We start from the raw sequence: 20,485 nt of genomic DNA, 5'->3' as shown, positions 1-20,485 counted from the left end.
GGAGGAGGAGAAGGGAGCGGGGCGGGAGAGATTAGTTTGGGAAGTAGCACGGATTGCTCATCCGATCCGTGCAGCCGCAGCCAGTGTGTCAAGTTACAGAGGCGCCGGAATCGGCCCCAGCGCTCCTCGGCAGCGGCCACGACCCACCTCTGCCCGTGGGGCCCTCCACGTGCACCCCTTCGCCCCGGGACTGAAACTGGCTCGCCCGGGAGACGGGAGACACCAAGAAGGACAGACGGCGCAGAACCAACTCCAGGACTCTGCAGATACTTGAAGGGAAAGACGGGGCGGAAAGGAGAGCCGGCCAGATTCCCCTAACTTTCCTGGACTTGGAACGTTCTTCGAAGTAACTTCTTTTTCTTAGCTGGGTGTACCCCAATTACTGCTGGTTGTGTTTTTTCGGCTTTCCCCCTCCAGCTGCTATTTTTTCCATCCTCTTTGCCGGGAGCCAAGGATAGGGACATTTTCCAGCGACACAAGCCCTTTCCCCCTGCCCCGCAGCTTGGATCGCGCCTTTGGACAGCGGCTCTCGCCTTTATTTATTCTATTTATTTATTTATTGGTTCTCAATACGCGAGGGGATGGTAGCAGAGCGCTCCCGCAAAGCGACAGCCGCCGGTGCCCGCGGCCCTGGGGAGCTGGACACGCCCGGGACGGTGGCGCTGGCGGTGGCGCCGGCGGAGCGCTGCGCGCGGCTGCCGAGCCCGGGGTCGTGCGGGCTACTGGCGCTGGCCCTCTGCTCGCTGGCGCTCAGCCTGCTCGCCCACTTTCGGACAGCCGAGCTGCAGGCCCGGGTGCAGCGCCTGGAAGCAGACCGTGGGGAGCAGCAAATGGAGCCGGCTATTTTGGGACGAGTCAACCAACTGCTGGATGAGGTCTGTGCTCTTTGTTGCTGCCTTTTATCCCTCCCCGCGGCGCCCCCTCGCGCAGCCTCCAAACTCTGAACCAGCCAGTGCCCGTGGGCTCTTGCTCTTTCCGCCGCGCCGTGCGCCCCGGCCTCGCACCAGTTGTCTGCGGGAGGGGTGGGGGCAGGGATGGACGCCGTCCTGCAGGGTGCCAGGAAGACCCGGGCGGCTAGCGCGGGACCCGTCAGCTCCAGCCTCTGGCAGGCGTCTCCCGCGTTCCGCGCCGGAATCGCCCTGAGCGCGCGGGGCAGGTGATGGAAGGCAAGGCGCGGAGGCGCGCAAAGGCGGCCAGGCGCCACTTCTCCCTCCCGGCACCCCGCCAGGGTGTTGAGAGAGCCGCCCAGCGCCCACGCGGTGGGACTTGAGCCCGATGGCCGGGGGCGAGGCTTGCTGGGCCCCCGCGGCCCTCCCCATCTATCCCTCGACGATCAGTGCTGCCTTTTATTGACATGTTCCTTTGGGAAGAGAGAGGGAGTGAGTTATCCAAGGGGCTGAGGGCGACAGGGAGGCAGTCCTTGCAAGGGGTGGTGTCCTGGTCCCTGCCCAGAACGCTAGGGCCCAGGTGTTGGTCGTTCTGGTTCTGCTGTCCTTGGGCATGAATAAGCACTTACCCTCTTGTTCTGAAGCTGGATTTCTTGTCCCTGGTTCCCTGGAATGGTCCCCAACATTTTGTGTCGGTGTGTCTTTCTGGGAAAAGGATGCTGAGCTTTCTCCCATTTCCAAAATGTCCTTGAACCCAAGTGTATTAGAAGCCACTAGTGTCTCTTAGCCAGGGCAATCTCGGGACTTCATGAAAAGACCACAGGAAGTAGGGACATACGGTCTCATTAGTGCCACCAGAGTAAAGGCTGGGCCAGGAGACCGTGAGGCCTGGTGACTTCTGAGAATCTGGACAGCACAGGGATCCAGGGCCCGGATGAAGGGGAGGACCCACAGGTAAAGGCCACAGCAGTCTGAGAACTCTTGGAACAGGCTGGCCGTGGACGGTTTCCGAGGGGAAGAGCTGGGAGGGGACCTCTGACTTAGTAGGAGGTGGTATGGAACAGTGAAAAGCAGGAGGGGGAGCCCAGCAGGCCTGGTTTCTGTCCCCACTCTGCTACTGAAGCTGTGCAACTTGCGGTAAATATCCTAACCCCTCTGAGTTCCAATCTACCATCGAAGCGGTGGTGATGACAGCAAGCATCAGAGCCCAGCACTAACTGCAGTGGGTGCCGATGGTGCACCAGTTCCCCACAGCCAGGCTCTTCTTGGGTGCCTCTACCAGGCAAAGGCTGCTCCTTGCCAAAGTAGCTCTCCGGGGTGATCACGGAGAGCGAGGTCAGAGGGCCAGAGCAGACAGGGTGGTCATAGGACAAGTTTACTGATGCCAGAGGTGCACCCATGACTGCTACTTTCAGCTCATTCCCATGCCCCATCGGGCCTCAGGGAAGCTGGAGGGCTCTGTCAGGCCACCCAGTGTCCCCCGGGACTCTGAGGGAAGCCTCTGGACTCAGCAGTGCCGGCAGGCAGCCTTTGCCGGCTAGTTGACAGTGCACATGGGACTGCTGGGTGGTGGGGAGGGTGTCAGGACAGTGAGGGCTGCCCCAGGGATCCCTGGGGCCCTGGCTGCTGAGGGACAAACATCTGACCCTGGATGTTCCACTCAGTTCCTCTCTGCATCCTCTCCCCTTCCTGGCCCCTCCTGCTGGCCAGGGCATGCCCAGCCCTTTCCCAGATCTTGGCTTCCTCTGCTTAAGACTTAGCCAGGCCAAGCATCATACTCTCAGGGCCTTGGGGCTGACAGTGTTATTATCTGCCAGGCTGAGTCCTCCTCTCCAAATTCCTACTGACTTCTAGACCCCCATTTTACAGATGGGGAAACTTAAGGCCCAGAGAGGGGCAGTAGGTTACCCAGAGTCATGTGGCAAGATCCAGGACTGGAACCTCAGCTTCCAGTGACCCCGCCTCCAGTGCCCTCCCCACTCTGCCCGCCACCTTCCTTTGTTCATCCTCATCCACTCATTCGGCAGTTGAACCTGAGAGCCAGCTGTGGGTCAGGCATTGTGAGGGCACACTTCTGCCCTTTGGAACTTACAGGCAAATAGGACACAGAGAAGAGAATGGGCAGTGACCATGTCGTGTGAAAAAAGCTATGATAATGGAAGCAGAGGAGATCTGGGGAATGGATTACCATGCAGCTACCCGATGGCAGGGGCTTCCTGGGAAAGTGATTTTCAAGTGAAGACTTAAAAGGGTGAATAGGAGTTCTCCAGGCAAATGGGGATGAGTACAGGTTAAAGGGAACAACTTCTGGAAGCCGAAAGCCAGAGGGAGGGGTTTGCCTTGGGGAACTGAGTGGTGGAAGATATGGCTGGAGAGAGACAGGCAGCCTAGGTCAAGAGGGGCCTTAGAGACGGTTCATTCTTTGTAAGAGCATTGGAGAGCCGTGGAAGGGTCTTGAGGAAGGCAGCGACGTACACAGAATGAGTGGAAGAGCAGGGCAGAGCAGGGAGGCCAAACGAGAGGCTAGTGCAGCCAGAGGGGACTGTGACCTGGTCAGGGGCACTAGTGGAGACAGAGGAATGAATGGAAATGGCAGCCACAGTGGTGGGACCTGAGATCAGTAGCAGAGGGCGTTGGGACCAGAGGGAGGGAGTGGTCCTGTGGGTAGAGGGGGCAGGTGGTCTAGTCTATATGGTGATAACCCCAGGAGGCCTCCCCTGGACGGAGCCTGCAGTCCAGTGGCTCTGGAAGGGACACTCTAAGGTCTGCCCTGTCCAGTATGGTAACCATTAGTCACATGTCACTCATTATATTTAAATAAAATCTAAAATGTAGTTACTTGGTCACATTAGCCATCTTTCAAAGGTACCTGTAGCTAGTGGCCACCAGCGCAGCCATAGAACATGCACGTCACCGTAGAAAGGTCCACGGGATGACGCTGTGCTAGGAGCAGGCAGCTTCTAGGCCATCAAAGGTGTTCAGGAGCAACTGGAGGCCCTTCCTCCACCCTTTCCTTTCCTAGATCTGTTCTCCCAGATCAGAGCAAAGGGCAAAGGTGAGGAAGGGTGAGGAGAGAAGTGAGAACTGGGACCAGTGGAAACCCCCGGGTGAGAAGGCCTGGCAGAGGAGAGAGGGGGAATGGTTTTGTTGCAGAATGATTCTGTGAAATGGACATGCAGAGGGTTCGTGCCTGCGAGGGGCACAAAGGCACCCCATGTGCCAGGATTCCAGCTGGGCTTTGCCAGCCGTGTGGCCTTAGGTAAGCTGTGCCCTGCACCTGCACCTGCACCTCAGATTCCTTCTCTGTAAAGGTCTGGGGAGCTCCCGGGGACCCGGAGCAGGCAGTGCATCCCGGAGCAGGTGAGCCCGGGGCCGCTCCCTGAAGGATGGAGGCAGGGCATCGGGCAGAGCGATCCTGGGGAGGCACACAGCCTGGGCAAAGGCCTGGAGGCAGGAATCCAGGGGCACATGCACACCACTCATCCCAGTGGGGAAAGCAGCATGCTGGGGGCAGAGGCTGTGACTGTGAGACAGGAGGAAGAGGGAGCTGGCAGGCCAGGCTGAGGGTACCCAGTAGGGAGAAGAGGCTGGAATGAGGTGAGCTGGGACTGATGTGAGCACAGGCCCAGATCTGAGTGGCTGAGCCACTGGGAGGGGTGGGTCAGTGCCAGGAGAGGAGCATGGGGGCAGGAAGCCAGCTCAGGGGAGCTGGGAGTGTGGCTTCCAGGCCTCAGCTCCAGCTGTTCCCCCATCAGCGCCTCTCTCCTGGTCTGGAACCCTTAATGAGTGCTCCAGCTGCCTGTTACTTGATTTGCTTGCTGTAGAAAAAGAAACTGGGATGGCCCAAATGGAGGAAATCAGATGGCACCTAGGGCTGGGCAGACGGTGTGCGGTGATAGAGAAGAGGGTGGAATTTAAACTTGCCAGATCCATTTTGCAGGCCAAGGGGGAGCAAGGGGTGTCAGCAGCCTCCTTCAGGGTGGACGTTGAGGGATGCCAGGCAGACTCCCCATCCCCAACAGCAAGAGTAACAGCAGCTGTAATAGGAGTGTCCCGCATTTATAGGGTATGCACAATGGCCCAGTGCTACATGTATTATCTCTTTCACTCCTCACGACTTCCCTAAGGATTGATACTCTCAGTACCCCATTTTATAGCTGAGAAAACTGATGTCACTGTACCTCCATCTCACTATCTGTGATCCAGTCCTTTGGGTGTTGAGGGCATTTTCCACCCCAAGAAACCCCTGGGTGAGGAAGTGGTTGAAACTTCCAAGCTAAAATGTTGAGGGAACCCCAGGCAGACTCCCTCATCCCTAAAAATAACAATAGCAACCATTGTAACGGGAATGTTTTACATTTATAGAGTGTGTACAGGAGCCCCTTACTGCGCTCTTTCCAGGAGCATTTGGAGGAGAGATCAGAGCAGTGGCTGAGAGATTGGGGCTCTGGATGGGGTCCTCTAGGATTGAGGACAGGAGCAGGTTCTTAAAGGGAGAGTGTGTGAATGGTGGGGTGTGGGCCTGTGTAGAGTGTCCTGTGTACATCACAGCTGCCTGGACCTCAGTTAATGGACAGAGCTTAGTTCCAGGTGCCCTCAGATGCAGCCAGCGCTCCACTGAGTCAATCCTAATACTACTCCTCTTTCCACACTATGAGTAAATGACTAGTCTTATGGGGAATTAATAGAGGGAAGATCCTCAGCGACCCTTGAGTCCAGTCCCCTCACTCTACTGATGAGAAAACAGGTGCAAAGCTGCACACCAGGTATCAGAGTAGCTGGAGGTAGGACCCCTGTCTCCATCAGTCACCTCTCCTCCACACCACACCTTCTCCTTTCTGGACAGTAGTAATTGTCTGGCCAAGTGGTGGCCAAGACAAGGCAAGTGTACACTCCACTCTCCACTTCTTGGCCCTCAGCAGACATTATTAATCGATTGCCGCACACTTTCACATTGAGCTTACATACAGCTTCGGAATCCTTTTCAACACTGTTCCAGGAAACTGCTACCCAACTAGCAAGTGTTGAGGTTCAAGATAAAGAGCTATTTCCTGACTCTAATTAATTTTTTAAAATACAGAGCAATATTTACCATAGATAAAACTAGGGAGAGCTGTTAAAGTTTTATTGCTTCTCCAAAGGCCTTAAACCTAGCAAGTAGCTCCAAACCAGACTGAGGACCTCATTAAGTAGCCAGCCCTCGTAAGAAGGTGGTGGGAAAAAGTCAAAGCATCTGAAGCAGTATGCCATCTGCCTTATGCACAGTTTCACAATTTGACACCCTCAGAAAGATGCCTTTCCCCTTACTCCTGATCATTCCAGACTTGCCCCAGTGCCCTCTGGAAAGTCTTCCCAAACCACCCCGACCCCAAATAGGCCCTCTCCCTGCTCCGACTTCCTGAAGAACTGCCTGGCCATGCCAAGCATCTAGCTCAGAGAAGGAAAATAGACAGGACACGTGCTGACTTTTCTTACCCGAGAACCACGGCAGGCATTACTAATCACTCAGCCCATGCCCCGTGAGTCTACCTAGGCCTCAGAATCTTTCTCGACACAGCTCTCCAGGCTGCCACTCCCAGTCTATTAGAGTCAATGCACCAGATAAAAATCTATCTGCCGACCACGGCTCAGTTTCAAACACATTGTGCAGTGTGCCCTCCTCTCCATTGCCTTTAAACATCTCGTCTCTCCATTTGACCTCATACAACCCAGTGGCAGGGATAGGAGGTCACTGGTCTCTGAGTCCTTGACTGAGTCTTGCCTGGGGCTTTGCACAAAGTAGGCAGCCCTCAGCAATTAGTTGCTGATTTAAGGTCCTACTGCTGGAGGCCAGTGAAGCCGTCTCAGTCAGCTGTCCTCCGCCCACTGCCCTCAACCCAGACCCAGCTGTCTGCTCAGCATTTGCTCAGGGGGTGTGCCCTGGAGCTGGGTGTTTCACAGCAATCAGTAGAGGATGAAATGATTAACTCCTCTTCAGTCAGAGCTGCAACCCCTGGTCCTGGCTGAGAGTGGGGATAGCTCAGTGTGATGTGTGCCCACCTGTACAGAGCAGCTAGGAGCATCCGTCCCCTCCCATCCCCTACTCCCAAGGGTCAGGAGCTTTGTCTTCACCTGCCCAGGCTTCCTGGCATGTTTTTGGTTGGGGCAAAACAGTAAAGTGGGCAAGCCCACAGCACCTCCGCTGCTAAATAGTTGTGTTACCTGAGTCTCAGTGTCCTGATCTACAAAATGGGGATAACATCCTCCTCACAGAGTTGGTGCAAGATTCAGTTAATAGCAACTGTAACCATTACCACGTCCCTCATCAGTGGTGGAGATAAAATGAGGCTGTATCATGTCTACAACTTTTATTAATAGCTAATATTTATTAAGCAGTATCCAAAGAGCTTTACATCTATTAATTCGGTTAATTCTCACAATAATCCTATGAAGTGGTTATACTTTTACTCTTCCCTTCTTACGGAAGAGAACGCAGAGGCCCAGAGAAGGTGCATAACTTTCCCAAGGTCGCACAGCTAGTAAGTAGCAGAGCCAGGTCTTGAACCCAGGCAGTCTGGCCCCAGAGCTGGCATTCAGAGCCACATGTGTATACAATGTGTATAGAGTACCATATTTCACTGTCAGCTGAGGCAGGTCACATAGGCCAGGGCTAGGGACCTGTTTAGTTCAGTCTGATTCAGCTCCCACAGAGGTGGCATTTACCGAACTGACTTGGCATCAGCTCACATTACCATCTTTGTTGTAAGAATGGAGCTGAGAATGCCTTTTGATACAGCAGGCCTTGGTGATGAGGACCCTTAGAAAGTCCCTGTCCAGCCTTGGCTTCCAGAATGTTTGGGCTTCCAGGAGGGATGAGTTGGGTCTTGTCTCTTGGACATTGAACTTCCCTCTAGGAAGCTTAGCCCCAAATCTGGTGTTCACCCCATGGCAGAGCAGAGTCCTTCGGGCAGAAGGTTTTGCATAAGCTCCAGTCTCAGCTCTGTTTTATCACCCTGCCCTTGCTTTTCTTTCTCTCTCTTCTGTCCTGCTGCTTTGCTATATAATGTGTGTCTATCTGTGTGCCTCTGTAGCTGCCTGAGTGTCCCCTTTTGGAGCAAAATAGGGATAAAAGTTCTATAGTAACTAAACTTTTTTAAGTGACTCTCCCCGCCTTCTCTCATGTCTGCACACCCTCAAAGGCCTGTCCCTGGACTGGTGATGGGCAGGCTGCATAGTGGCACCGGCAGAACTTTAAAACACACCAAAGCTGACCTCCTTCCCCAAACCCTGATGTGAATCCCCGTGGGTAGGGTCTGGCAGTAGGTTGTTTAACAAACTCCACAGCTGACAGTACTTGAGACAGAGACAGAGACTGTATCTGTTCCCCTGAGCCAGGAGCATCCTGTGCAGTTTACCCCAGGCCCCTCGTCTGAGTCCTGAGCAGCACTTCAGGGGCTGATGGTGGCAGTAATGAGGATATCGATGAGATGTCAATAACAGTCCTACTGTACACCGCACCGTTTGAAAGTACGGGCTGGTTAAAAAGCGAAAGCAGTGGGATTTATTTGTTTGGAGTGGGGTTGTTGGGTTTTGGTCTTGGTTTTTCAAAAAATAAAATCAACTTTGCCCTCCAGAAGAAAGGAAGTTTCAGCAGAAGCCTTAGGAATCCTTCTCCCACCTCTTTTGGTTGGATTCTGTCCCTCCCAGAAGCAGTTCTTTTTTTTTTTTTTTTTAATTCAGACAAAGTCACAAAAATTATAATCATCCTCATCAGTTCACTCAGTCCCATGTAATTAATTTTTTTTTATCTTGATCTTTTGTTAGCACTTTTATGAGTCCATCAGTTTTCCATTAGAGTTCTGAAAATGCTTATTCATTCAGTTCAGCAGTGTAGTCAGTTACCAGAAGCCTGTACTTGTCAGAGTCTTTTCCATGAATTCCTTGAAGATGAAACCCTTTTATAAGAACATTTTTGCAAAAGCATCAGAGTACACCCAGAACTGTCTGTAAATAACAAAAGACTTAAAACTGACCACGGTTAAAGATTTGATGAAAGTTCATAATAATGCAATTGACAAGGAAATGTAGTTAGTTCTGAGATATACATTTTAAAATAATAACTAGAATTATGACTTATAACATTATACCAGAACATACAAGATTTTTAGGAATTTCATGTAATGTCTGAAACATTTATATTCAGAAGCAGTCTTGTTGAGTCCTCCGTAAGGAAAAGAAGTCAGCAGTTTCCTCCAAGGGAAACTGAGGCCCGGGTATGGGGAGGGGCTGGGAGGGCTGGGGCAGGCTGGGGTCCCAGCTGCGTGGCGGGCAGGCCCCAGCAGCAGAGGCATGCGGACACTCCCTGCTCCTCTGCAGGCCTCCTGCCCTGGGTGTGGGCCTCCCTGCAGAAAACTCTCTGTGGCCCAAAGGGCGGGAATGGGCCTGCTGGCAGTGGGGACTCCTCTGAGCCTTCAAAGAGTGAGGGCAAGCCGAGCACAAAGGGGCGGAACTGCCTGCCTGAGAGGCTGGGCACAGCCTTTCCAGGGGACACTGGGCCCCTGTCTCCCCTCCTGGAGGCTATTGTGGGTTTTCCCAAAAATCCCACATGGCTGGAGTCCACACGCGCTGGGCCTCCTCAGCCCCCTTTCCTCTCCTGTCACCCATCCCCAGCCTCCCAGGCCTCCTCCATGCCCACAGTCCAAAGCGAAGTCTCCGTCTTTCCTTAGCTCAGGCATTTCCTGCTGTGGGCAGCTCACCGGGTCTACCTGCCCTCCCGCCCGCCCCCCCGCCAGGAGGCTCATTCCTACCTGTTCTTTTCACGTGGCATGCAGAATCCCAGTTCCCCAACCAGGGGTGCAACCCGTGCCCCTTGCAAGGGGAGCACAGAGTCTTAACCACTGGGCCGCCAGAGGAGTCCCCTACCTGTTCTTTCAGTTCAGCAGGGGAGGCCCTGCTGCCCCCAGAGGACACATCTTCCCCCCATAGGCTGTCACAGGGCCTGGGATTCTGCCATCCAAGGGACCTTACACCTGCAGTCACCTCTTATGCTGCAGATGCCCCATGAAGGTGCCTCCTAAGCCATCACTTGGAGGTTTTCTGCAACAGGTCATGCTCTGACAAGGTGGCCTGTAAGGCAGGACAGGAAGGGTGACCTCTGGGGACAGGGATGCAGAAAGGGGCATGAGCTGGGGCTTTTCCAGGAACAGGCTTAGCGACTTCCCTGTGAGCTGGCACTGAGGTTTCCCAGGGGTAGGGGGAGACTCGGTGACATGGGAGGGGAGGGTGGTCCTGCCACCTCTAGCGTCTCCCCACTCCACGAACTCAGAATGTTAGAAAGAAAGGAGGTATGTGCTAAAAGGAATCCCCGACAGCACCCCTGATTCTCAGGTTTACACTCCCTCAGTGACGGGGAGATCACTACCTTATGCAGCTGGATGTTCCATGATTAGACAGCTCTGGCTATAATGTTGTGTGTGGTCTTCATCTCGTCAGAGCTCCAGACCCATTCGACACCTGTCATCCCACTCCTCCAGCATGTCTTGACAGCACCTCACGTTCAGTGTCTCTAAGCTGAGCAGGAAGTCTGGCCCTCCCCAGAACCTCTGCGTGCCCAGCACTGGCGTCTAACTGCACTGATTCCATGTCCTACCGACTGCACCTTCTCGGCCTCCCACAAACCTGTCTTCTTCTTTGTCTCACTGCCTGCACCTCCCTACCTGAGCTACCCTTGGGTCCCCCAGGCCACGGCAGGAGCCTCCTAACTCATTTACCCCCGTTCACCCTGCCCTGCTCTCTTCATCATCCACATGGCAGCCAGGGTAATCTTTCAAAAACTCTGAATTTGATCACCACATTTCCCTGATTACAGAGACTTCCTACTGCTTCCTAATATGGTCCATGAGGCCTGCAGGATGGGGCCCTTGCCACCCTGTCTAGTCTCATGGCTCTCCTCCGCTCACTTTTGAAGTCTAGCCAAATGACTGTACACGGTCATGGCTAAGAGCACAGACTCTGGAGCCAGATTGCCGGGTTCAAGTCCAGCTCTGCTAATTACTGGCTGTGTGACACTGGGCAAGTTGTTTAACCCCTTTGTGCTTTGGGTTGTATCTCTATAAAATGGGGTGATGATGATAAGAGTATCTCCATCTTATGAGTGTTGTTTTTAGGATTAAAAAAAGTTAAGATGAGTGCTTTGAGCAGTGCCTGTCTCTCCAGTAATAGATGTTGCAATCTCCCGAAAAGAGCCCATCTCCCCTCACCCCCACCCGCACAGGCACAGGCATACAGAGAGGGTCATGGGCTCAGAGCCAGGCTCAAATCCTGCCTCTGCCCTTCTTGGCTGTGTGCAAGTTAATCCACCTGTCTCTGTCTCAGTTTCCGCGTTCATGAATGGGCTGCTGTGAGTGCTGAGTGAGTAAATATGTGCAATACTCCTGCCTGGTTCACTAGAAGCACAGTATTACATCAGGTCTTAGCCCGTTTCCCCTGTATCTGGGCCCCTCCCTTGGTCAGTTGCTGCGCATCCTCAGATGTCAGATCAGCTGTCACTTCCCCACGAAGAACCAACCTAGTCGGTACCCCAGGACTGGCTCTCAGCACCTGGCCCCCGCTGGCCAGAGCTCTGATGACAGTGGCTGCTTCACGTTGATGTGTGTGGTTTGGAGACTCTTATGTGCCCCTCCCTAGAGAGTAAGCTCCATGAGGACAGCCTCCATGTCTGCTCCGCTCACATGTGGGTCCCCGGCACTTTGCGTGGCTCTGCTGACATAGGTGCCCGATACCCATTTGTGGAAGGGAAGGGAGTGGGGGAGAGGCTCTGATTTCTGTCCCAGCACTCTTGCCCCCAGCCCCTCCCCACTCCACTGTGGGGGACCCTGCTTCATCCTGCCCTGGGTCCATGGATGACCTCCGAGCCCCTGAAACCGGAGGTCCTAGGCCCCATGCTAACCCGGCTCCCACCCACGTCTGCACAGTCCAGGGCCCAGCTCCTTTCTCCCTGGCAGCAGCAGAGACTTAGTTTAGCTGGAAGAACTTTCTCATATGAAGGCTAGAAAGTTCACACAGGGACAGGCGCCTCCTTCCCCAGTTTTCTGATCTGCAGAGCCCGGAGCAATATCTCTCCATGGTGCTGGTGGAGCAGGGTGGCAGGGGCAGCTCGTGGCATCTGGAGGATCCTCCAGCCCTGCTTCACGGCCCTGGGAGTCTATGATCAGACGCCAAGTCCGTTGCACAAAGAGAACGGGGAGGGGGGGAGGGAGGGAGAAGACAGTTCCTCAGGCCCCCCACGGCACCCGGTCCGGCCTCCAGCACACAGGCTCCCGGAGCAGATGGGGCAAGTCCAGCTCTGGTGGGGGTGGGTTGAGCGTCTCCATTTCCTCCGCTTCGATTTCACTCGGCTCTGCTGCCTGCACTCCGGGGCATGCAGCCACACACAGGCCTGTCCCCTTAACAAAACCCATCTGTCCCTCTCCTGCAGTCCCTGGGATTCGGCCCACAGAGCCAGCACTGTGCAGCCCTGGCCCTGCCTCCGTGCCTTTGCTTTTCTCCCTGGATTGCCCTCCCCCACCCTCATCTCCATCGATCTGAATTCTGCCCAAGCCCAGGCCAAAGCCCACCTGGGACCACAGGGATAGATCCTAGCGGGGGACAGGCCTAAAAGTAAGTAATTTGGTTCAAGTGTGGCTCAGAGACACCAGACCAGGCCCTTCCCTCAAAGGGCCAGCTCAGCCTCCAGTGGGGCACCAGCCCAGTAGCAGCTGTGGCACAGGGTAATGAGAAGGCTCCGGCAGCTGGAATGGAGCACCCACTGTGAGCCAGCACTGTGATCAGATGCTGGCACAGGGGCCAGAGCTTTGCCCAGCATGCTCATTTCAATGGGCAGCTCCTTCCTTCAACTTCTAGTTCTTGTGGTCAAAAGGCAGGGTTGCAGACAGGACCCTCCATCACCCTCTCCTTTGTGGGAAGAGGGGGTCTGAGTTTCCCAGGAGGGGGAGGGGCGTGACCACACGTCGGCAGCAGTGCATGAGGCCAGGCCAGCCTCACTGTGGCAGGTGGAAGGAGGCAGGCCTGGCACCAGCTCAAGAGAGAAGTGGCCTTCATCTGGCCGCTCAGAAAAACAGGCTGGCACAGCAGGTGCTCACCCTTCTTCACATCTGGACCCCTCTTTTTGTTTTCTGATCTCATCTCATTTTACCCCTCCAGCTGTCTAGTATGGTCCAGTGGATAACTAATAGTATTCCTATTTTATGGATGAGGAAACCAAGGCCCAGAGGGGTTCCATCTCTCTCTTAATACACAGTTAGTGGGAATGCTGGGACTAGACCCCAAGGTCCTGGCACTCCCAAAGATAGCTCAAGCGCGTATCCACATTGCCGAGCTCCCCATGGAGTATGCTTCATCAGGGTTTGGGGGGCCAGCTGTGCTAACCCAAAAGAGAGTCCCACCACAGCCTCCAAGGGCAGGTGGCTTCTAATAGGAGTCATACACTAATATCGAAAATTAACTATTAAATGCTAAAGCACGTAGCCCAGTGCCCGGTATATACTGCTCTGTATGTGTAGCTACTGAATATTATTATTAATATTAACTCCTATTTAATAATTCCAGCTGGGAAGTGCTTCATGGCTTCCAAGGCACTTTCCACAGCAACACTTAAGAGGTTGGCAGGTGGGTAATGTCCCCATTTTGCAGATTCTCCGAGAGGGCAGGTGCCAGGCTCAAGGTCATGGCTGTGGAGTGAGGAGCTCACCTGGCCTCTGCTATGGGCTCCCTCCTCACACCACAACTTGGACCCACCCACATATTACAGGGGCCCAGGTTGAGCCTGAGCCCTTTAAGAGGCCTGTGGCTGAGCGTGGGGAGGGAGTGGGCCCTAAACCCCAGGCCAGGCCGGAGCTGCATTCTCTGGGGAGAGTAAGTGGCCACTTGGCATTTTCCCTTTGATACTGATACAGGCATTTTAATAGCTGCAATGATCAGGCTGGTGGTATTTCAGCTCTGGCTGTGTGGGGCATTCCAGGAGGCCCTGGCTTGCAGCAGGGGTGAAGCAGGAAGGCTCTTCTGTCCAGGGCCGCTGGAGGTCCACCCCAGGGCCTCAGAAAGTTTTACACCTGGCCCTGAGCCTCAGCCTGGGGATTTCAAACCAAGGGTCTCAAACTCTGATGCCTAAGGGGGCCAGGCTGGTGTCCTAAGTCGGTGAGACTGGCCGGGGGTGGGGTGGTACTCTGGGTAGCTGGACAGCACATGCCCACCTAAAAGGGGCAGCCGTCACTCAGCACCACCCGATTGTTACCACAGCCCAGTGTTGCCGGATCTTCCCATTTACAAGAGAGATCAGAAATCTAGACCTACATGACATCTCCTAAGCAACAAATATTTATTGCGCACCTACCATGTGCCAGGCCATGTTGTAGGCACTGAGGATATAGCAATGAATGAAACAGATCAAAATATTCATGTCCTTGTGGAACTTGCTTTCTAGGGATGGAGACAATAAGCAATATAAATAAGCCAACAACAACAACAGAATCTGAAGGAGAAAATAAAGCAAGGAGGAAGGCTAGCAAGTATATTGCAGAAGGGCGCTGGGGACCGGGATGGGGGTGGGGGCCTCATGGAGAGCGAGCCAGGTGGAGGGAGGGTAAGAGCCTGGTGGGAGTGGTCCAGGGGAGAGCAGGCGAGACACCCTCCTTCAGGGAGTTTTTCTAGGAAAAGAGTTAAACAGGGTCCATGAGGCTTTTTCATTTATTTTTTATGGTGGGAGGAAGAGCAGCATGTTTGCATAAAGATTGCATCAGGGGTGGGCAAGCGACCACTAAATCCCACTGGAAGGCTGTTTTTGTAAGTACGTTTTTATGGGAACACAGCCGTGCTTCCTCTGCTTTTCGCCTACGACAGTAGAGCTGAATGGTTGTGACAGAGATCATGTGGCTCACACAGCCTAAAATATTTACTAGCTGGCCCTTCACAGAAAACCTTTGCTGACCCCTGGTGTAAGTGACCCAGGATAAGGGCAGGAGGGGGGACTTGCCTGCGTGCTGGTGGAGGGTTGGCCTAACCTGAGAGCACAGATGCAGGTGGGCGGGTGTGCCTCAGGGCGGGAGCCTCTTCGCGGTCATCAGGTGACAGTGACATTGGGGTTGGGGAGACAGAAGGTGTGAGAACTACTAGGACAGTGAGATGGAGGGACTGGGGTATGCTTGCTGGGCTTTCCTCTGAGATAATGATCATGAATGAAGTGAGGCCGGTCAGCAAGGCTGGGCCCTTTCCCCAGCTTCATCTGCTGCTTGGGTGCCGGAGTGGGGTAGGTGGAAACGTTGCATCTACCAGGTTTGTGGCTTGGCCGAGAGCATGTGCTGAAGGGGCAGGGCATCAAGACAGCCGAGGGTGGAGCCTGGGGAGTGATTATAGTCACTGGCCACAGAATTAGAGCTGAGAAGGAGGGAAGTGAAACATGGCAGGCGAGGAACAGTGGAAAGGTGAAAGGACCCGTGGATTGAAGGACCAGGGGCTGGAAGGATCCCTGGGGTTGAGTATTAGAAGGAATGAGCTGCAGACGAGGGTCAGTGGGTGGGGCTGAGGCCCAGACTCTCAAAGGGCTGCGATGATGTTCCGATTTAATGCTTTTCAAAGAAAAACACTGGGCGGGCCGAGAGAACACACACACACCCTGAACGCAGCCAGTTTCACACCTCTGTGTCCCCGGTGGCTTTGCCCTCTCGCATGTCTCCTGCCCCTCCTGACGGACGCTCCTGATTCCCGGATCTACCTTTCTCACCCAGGCCTCTTTCCTGAGTGCTGGAGCCACATGTGCCCCTCCCACCCAGACCCTTGCACTAACTCAGCTTGTCCTCAACCAAAGTCATCACCTTCCACAGGCCTGCCCTCGCCCCTGTCCTTTCTCCATGGGGGCATCTCGGCCACCCGCAGCAGAGCCCGGACCCTACCCCCTCACCAAGTCCACCTCATGCTCTGTCCCTTCTTCCTCGTGCATACCCCTTCCCGTCGCCCGCCGCTCTCCGTCGTGCTGCCAGGCCGTAGCCTGGACCACCAGCATCTCTTGGTTGGGTGGGTGACTGACAGCCTTCAGAGAGGAGCCTCAGCCTCCAACCTTCTCACTGTCCTGTCTGTTCTCAGCATGCTGCTGGAGGGCCCTTATACCAGCCAAATTTGACCATGTGCCTCCTCTGCTTCAAACCCTTCCTTGGCTCCTTTGGTCTGGACCCTTACCTGGGCACACAGGCCCCCATCACCCACTCAGCATTCAGAGTCTGCAGTCAGCTGGACACTTCTCAACGTGCTTCTCCCACGTGAGGCGCAAGCCCCTTTGCCGATGGGGATGGTGTCTTGTTCTCCATTTTGCAGTCTCTCGATTAGTAGGAGCTCCATGTATATGGGATGAATTGAACAAAAATACCGAACTTGAAGGTGGAAGACCTGGAATTTAAGCTCTCTGTGGCTTACCTGTTCAAGGCAATTCCCCTTCGCTCTCTGAGTCTGTTTCCTTTATTGTAAAATGGGGCTGATTTGTGGCCTGCCTATTGCACAGGGCGCCGGTGAGGGTCAAGTGAAGGCTCAGGGAATGTGAAAGTCACTCCAGGTTTGCCTGAAGCGGAGGTTTGTGAGCAAGAGGCTTATCGGATCAACATTGGAGACGGCAGGGAGGCAGGGTGGGCAGAGGGTCGAGCCGTGACGCGGTCACGACAGAGGCCTCAGCTGGTCCCGTGGGGCTCTGCAGCTCATCCTGAATTGAGGCCTAGGGACCAGACGGTATCTATGAGTAATTGGTCGCGGGTTGCCGGGGGAGTGGACATGACCCTGGTCAAGGCAACTGCTTAAGGTGAGAGTGGTTCCTAGAGAGGAGCTCAGCCGTCAGCAGCCAACATACCTGGCACTAAGGGTGAGTCTTGACCCTCTCCTGACTGGGAGACCCGGATGGCTCACCACAGCATCTGTACTAGCTCTAGATTTTTATGGCTGTCAGTAAGCCAGGGACATGTCAGGAATCTATGTGCTGCTAAATTCAAAGTCTCTGCCAGCACCCAAAAGATCTGCCCCCCCACCACGTTCCCATCCTTCCTTCCTCACCCGAGTCCCTCCTGGCACACTGTCCCCTATCCTCCTCCTCAAACACTCAGCACACAGTCCCGTCTGTGAACCTTCACCTCTGCTGTTCCTTCTGCCTGGAGCACGCTTCCTCCACATCTCTCCACGACTCATTTCCTTACTTCTGCCAGCTCTCTGCTCAAACGTCCCCTGCACAGAGAGAACTTCCCTGACCCCCGAGTTTAAAATACCACCTTCCGTCACTCTCCGTCCCCTTACCCTGCTTTATTTTTCTCTGTAGTGCTTATTGCTGCCTGGGTTATATATTCATTTGTTTCTCTATTCACTGTCTGTCTCCTCCACTGGCAAATAAGCCCCTTGAAGAGCCCACAGGTTGTTGGTGGGAAGGGATGTGGAAGCAGGTATGTACAGTCCCTTCCTTGGAAAGTGGTACTAGTGAGCTAGGCTCAGAGCTGGGCATCACAGGGCCTTCCACCAGACCTTGTCCTGGGATGTCCTTGGTTTGCCCGGTGGCCACTCTGTGCCCACCTCGATAGTCATCCACCTAGTATTTGTGTGCCAGCCTCCCTTTCTGAGTGACGGTCTCCCCTTTGGGACATTCCTCACTTTCTCCTCCTCCTGTGTGTTTTGACCTCCAGCCGCCTTCTGCTCTCCCCTCAACACTGTCGATCTGCCCCTCCCCCAACACACACACACACAGACACACACACACACACACACACACACACACACACACACAATGGCTGAGCTCCGTCTTCCAGGGGGGTTTGTACACACCCTTCTCCAGCAGGATGGAGTAGACTTTATATCAAAAGGCCTGAGTTCTCATCCCACATCCACCACATACTGGTTGTATGACCTTGGGCAAGTCACTCAGCCTCTCTGAGCCTCACTTTTCTTCAGCAAGAAATGAGGTCACTATTTAACCTACCTTAGAGTTCGATTATGAAAAATAGATGTGATTCCCTGTGAAAGCACCCAGCTTAGCGCCAGTACACAGTGGGCGCTCAGCAGACATTAGTCTGATGTGAATCCTCAGGAAGCTTTCCTGACCTTCCCTCTCCACTGCCAAACCAGAGGTGACACCAAGTCCTATGACACCTTCCACGTGACTTCCTTTACCTTTCACCCTGAGTGGCAGAACTCCACAGTAGTGGGAAGCCATGTACTGGGGAAGTGCTTGCGGGGAGCCAGCCGGCCTCCTAACCGGTTGACAGGTCAGGGTGGGGACCACAGTGCACAGGAGAGCCAGTCACAGCCAGCCACACAGTACAGGCCCCATGGGCCCAGATCTTCCAGTTTTCGAGAGAAGTTAGAAACACAGACTTTCATGTGAAATCAGCCTCTTCAAAACACTGGGGACAAATTCAATGAAAAAAAAATCACTGGGGGAACCAAATAAAAATACATCTAGGGCTTCCCTGGTGGCGCAGTGGTTGAGAGTCCGCCTGCCGATGCAGGGGACGCAGGTTTGTGCCCCGGTCCGGGAAGATCCCACATGCCGCGGAGCGGCTGGGCCCGTGAGCCATGGCTGCTGAGCCTGCGCGTCCGGAGCCTGTGCTCCGCAACGGGAGAGGCCACAGCAGTGAGAGGCCCGCGTACCATAAAAAAAAAACAAAAACAAAAAACATCTAAAGGCCAATTTGGCTCTGGGACCACCAGCTTCTAACTGCAGCACTAGCTTCAGAGAGAGGGGGTCCAAATCTCAGCCTTCCTCCCCTGTGACCTCGGCCAGGTTAGTCTCTTCTCTGTGCCCAGGTCCCTCACCTATAAAATGAGTGTAATAATAGCTAACATTTATTGATGCCTCCTGGGCACCTTTCTTTCTATGCACCAACTTCTTTGATCCTCTCAGTAACCAATAAGGTCAGGACTGTTATCAGCTCAGGGGCCAAGAACTGCTAGGATCCCAGGCGGTCTGACCCAGAGGCACACCTGTTAACCTCTGTCTTCCCCCCACCTCACCCCGCAATCCCCTCCCTCGGTGGTGGTGAGGACCGAGGCGCTCAGCGCTCAGCGCCCTGCCCTTTCCAGGTGTCAGGGCTGGCAGGTGTGTACCTGTCATCGGTTCATCTCCACGGATGTGGCAGGTCCTTGAGGGCAGGCGTCTCAGTCTTCTTGTTGCCGCATCTTTGGGGCCTTCCAGATTGGCCCAAGGATAGGCAAGCTGGTGAGAAAGGGCTCTGATGGAGGGACAGAGGGCCTGCCTGTACCTGGCTCTGTGAGCAACACCGGAAGGAAAGAGGTCACTGTCCCTGCCCCCGGGATCCACAGGTGCCCAGAGCTAGACAGGAAACAATTAGCAGAGAGCCAAGAAGAGCAGGTCGTTGTGCCCGTGAGCTGCAGGAAGGCCACACTGCTTTATAGGGTCCTGTGCTCGAGTTAATTTCCTTCAGAGCTCTCCGAAGACATCAGACCCCGAGGTTACCAAGACGGGACCTCTCCGTCTGCTTCTTATTATCCAGATGCCTGGTGGCCAGCCTTTGACCCAGGACCAGTCCCCCTGCCAGCCCCCAGGCGGCCCCTCTCCCCCGCCCCCTCTCTCTCCCATCCCCCAGCCCCCAGCCGCTTTCCAGAACTTGGCGTTTACAACTCCCAGTGACTGCTCTTCTCTGTCTCCTTGTGCAGAAATGGAAGCTCCACTCACGGAGGCGCCGGGAGACCCCGAAGACGTCTCCAGGGTGTCACTGCCCGCCAGGTAAGGAGCCCTGCGAAGGGGTGACAAGGATGGGGACACACACCAGAGGCCCTCTCAGTGGCCATGCCACACCCTGTTCAGAGCGTCACTTTTCATTTGGAAGATGGAAATGACAGTGTCCTTGATGTTCACCCTCCATGTACCGATTGATTGGCCCCATCCCCCATCCATCATTCCTTTGCTTATTCAGTCTTTCATTTATTCATCAACTCTTCTATGGGCCAGGTACTGTGCACACCGGGCTGTGAAATCAGGCAAGATAATGGGTGTGGCAACTTGTGAGGTGTTACGTGGAGTTGAAGAGAAGCCCGCCACTGTGCCTCTCGCTCCTGGCACATAGTCGGTTCAGAAGCGCTTGTTACCCAAATGAATGAATTTCCCTGTAATTGCAAAACCTTGCCCCAGCTAGGTGGCTTAGGGCCTGTGTGTCCACCGTCTGGCATCTAGGCCACACACATACACAAACAAGCTTAAGGTTGCTGCGTGATGTGGTGTGATCAAGCTGACCAGTCCAAGGTGGATTCGAGTCTGCCTTTGCTGCTTCCTACCCTGTATGGGCAGCTCCCTACCGAGGACGTGTTCCAGTGCCCTTCCCCTGTGCTGTGTGGCCGCCTCCTTACCACATCTGCTCATTCAGTCCCAGCTGTGGCCTGGGTCCCGAGCACAGAGGTTTAACTGCATTGTCTACAGTTAGTAATATTGACAAGTCATGGTTTTCTAAGTTACCCACCATCGTTATTAAGCTACGAGAATGACAGATGGGCAAGTTTCACCATTGCCATGAGTCATGGGAATGGGTTGCACCCCTTTGGGGCTGAGGGAGGAAGCTGAAACAGGGTGTGGAGCAAGGTACCGC

The 20,485-nt window shown here is 54.4% G+C and overlaps 1 protein-coding gene across 1 annotated transcript in view; it reads left to right on the top strand.

Annotated features, from left to right (window-relative positions):
• Positions 1-581: 581 nt before the first annotated feature.
• COL13A1 (collagen type XIII alpha 1 chain) overlaps positions 582-20,485 on the top strand; it is a gene marked incomplete at its 5' end in the record, with an annotated part of 143,696 nt that continues 123,792 nt past the window's right edge. Inside the window, 2 exons of the mRNA XM_082854363.1 lie at positions 582-875; positions 19,560-19,637. Coding sequence (XP_082710489.1) covers positions 582-875; positions 19,560-19,637 — 372 coding nt within the window. The remainder of the gene's footprint in view (positions 876-19,559; positions 19,638-20,485) is intronic.

This window comes from Leucopleurus acutus, assembly GCF_964270905.1.
Source record: "Leucopleurus acutus genome assembly, chromosome: 14".
Lineage (NCBI taxonomy): Eukaryota > Metazoa > Chordata > Mammalia > Artiodactyla > Delphinidae > Leucopleurus > Leucopleurus acutus.
Note: the sequence above shows the minus strand (reverse complement) of the source record. Positions and strands in the feature narration are given on the sequence as shown.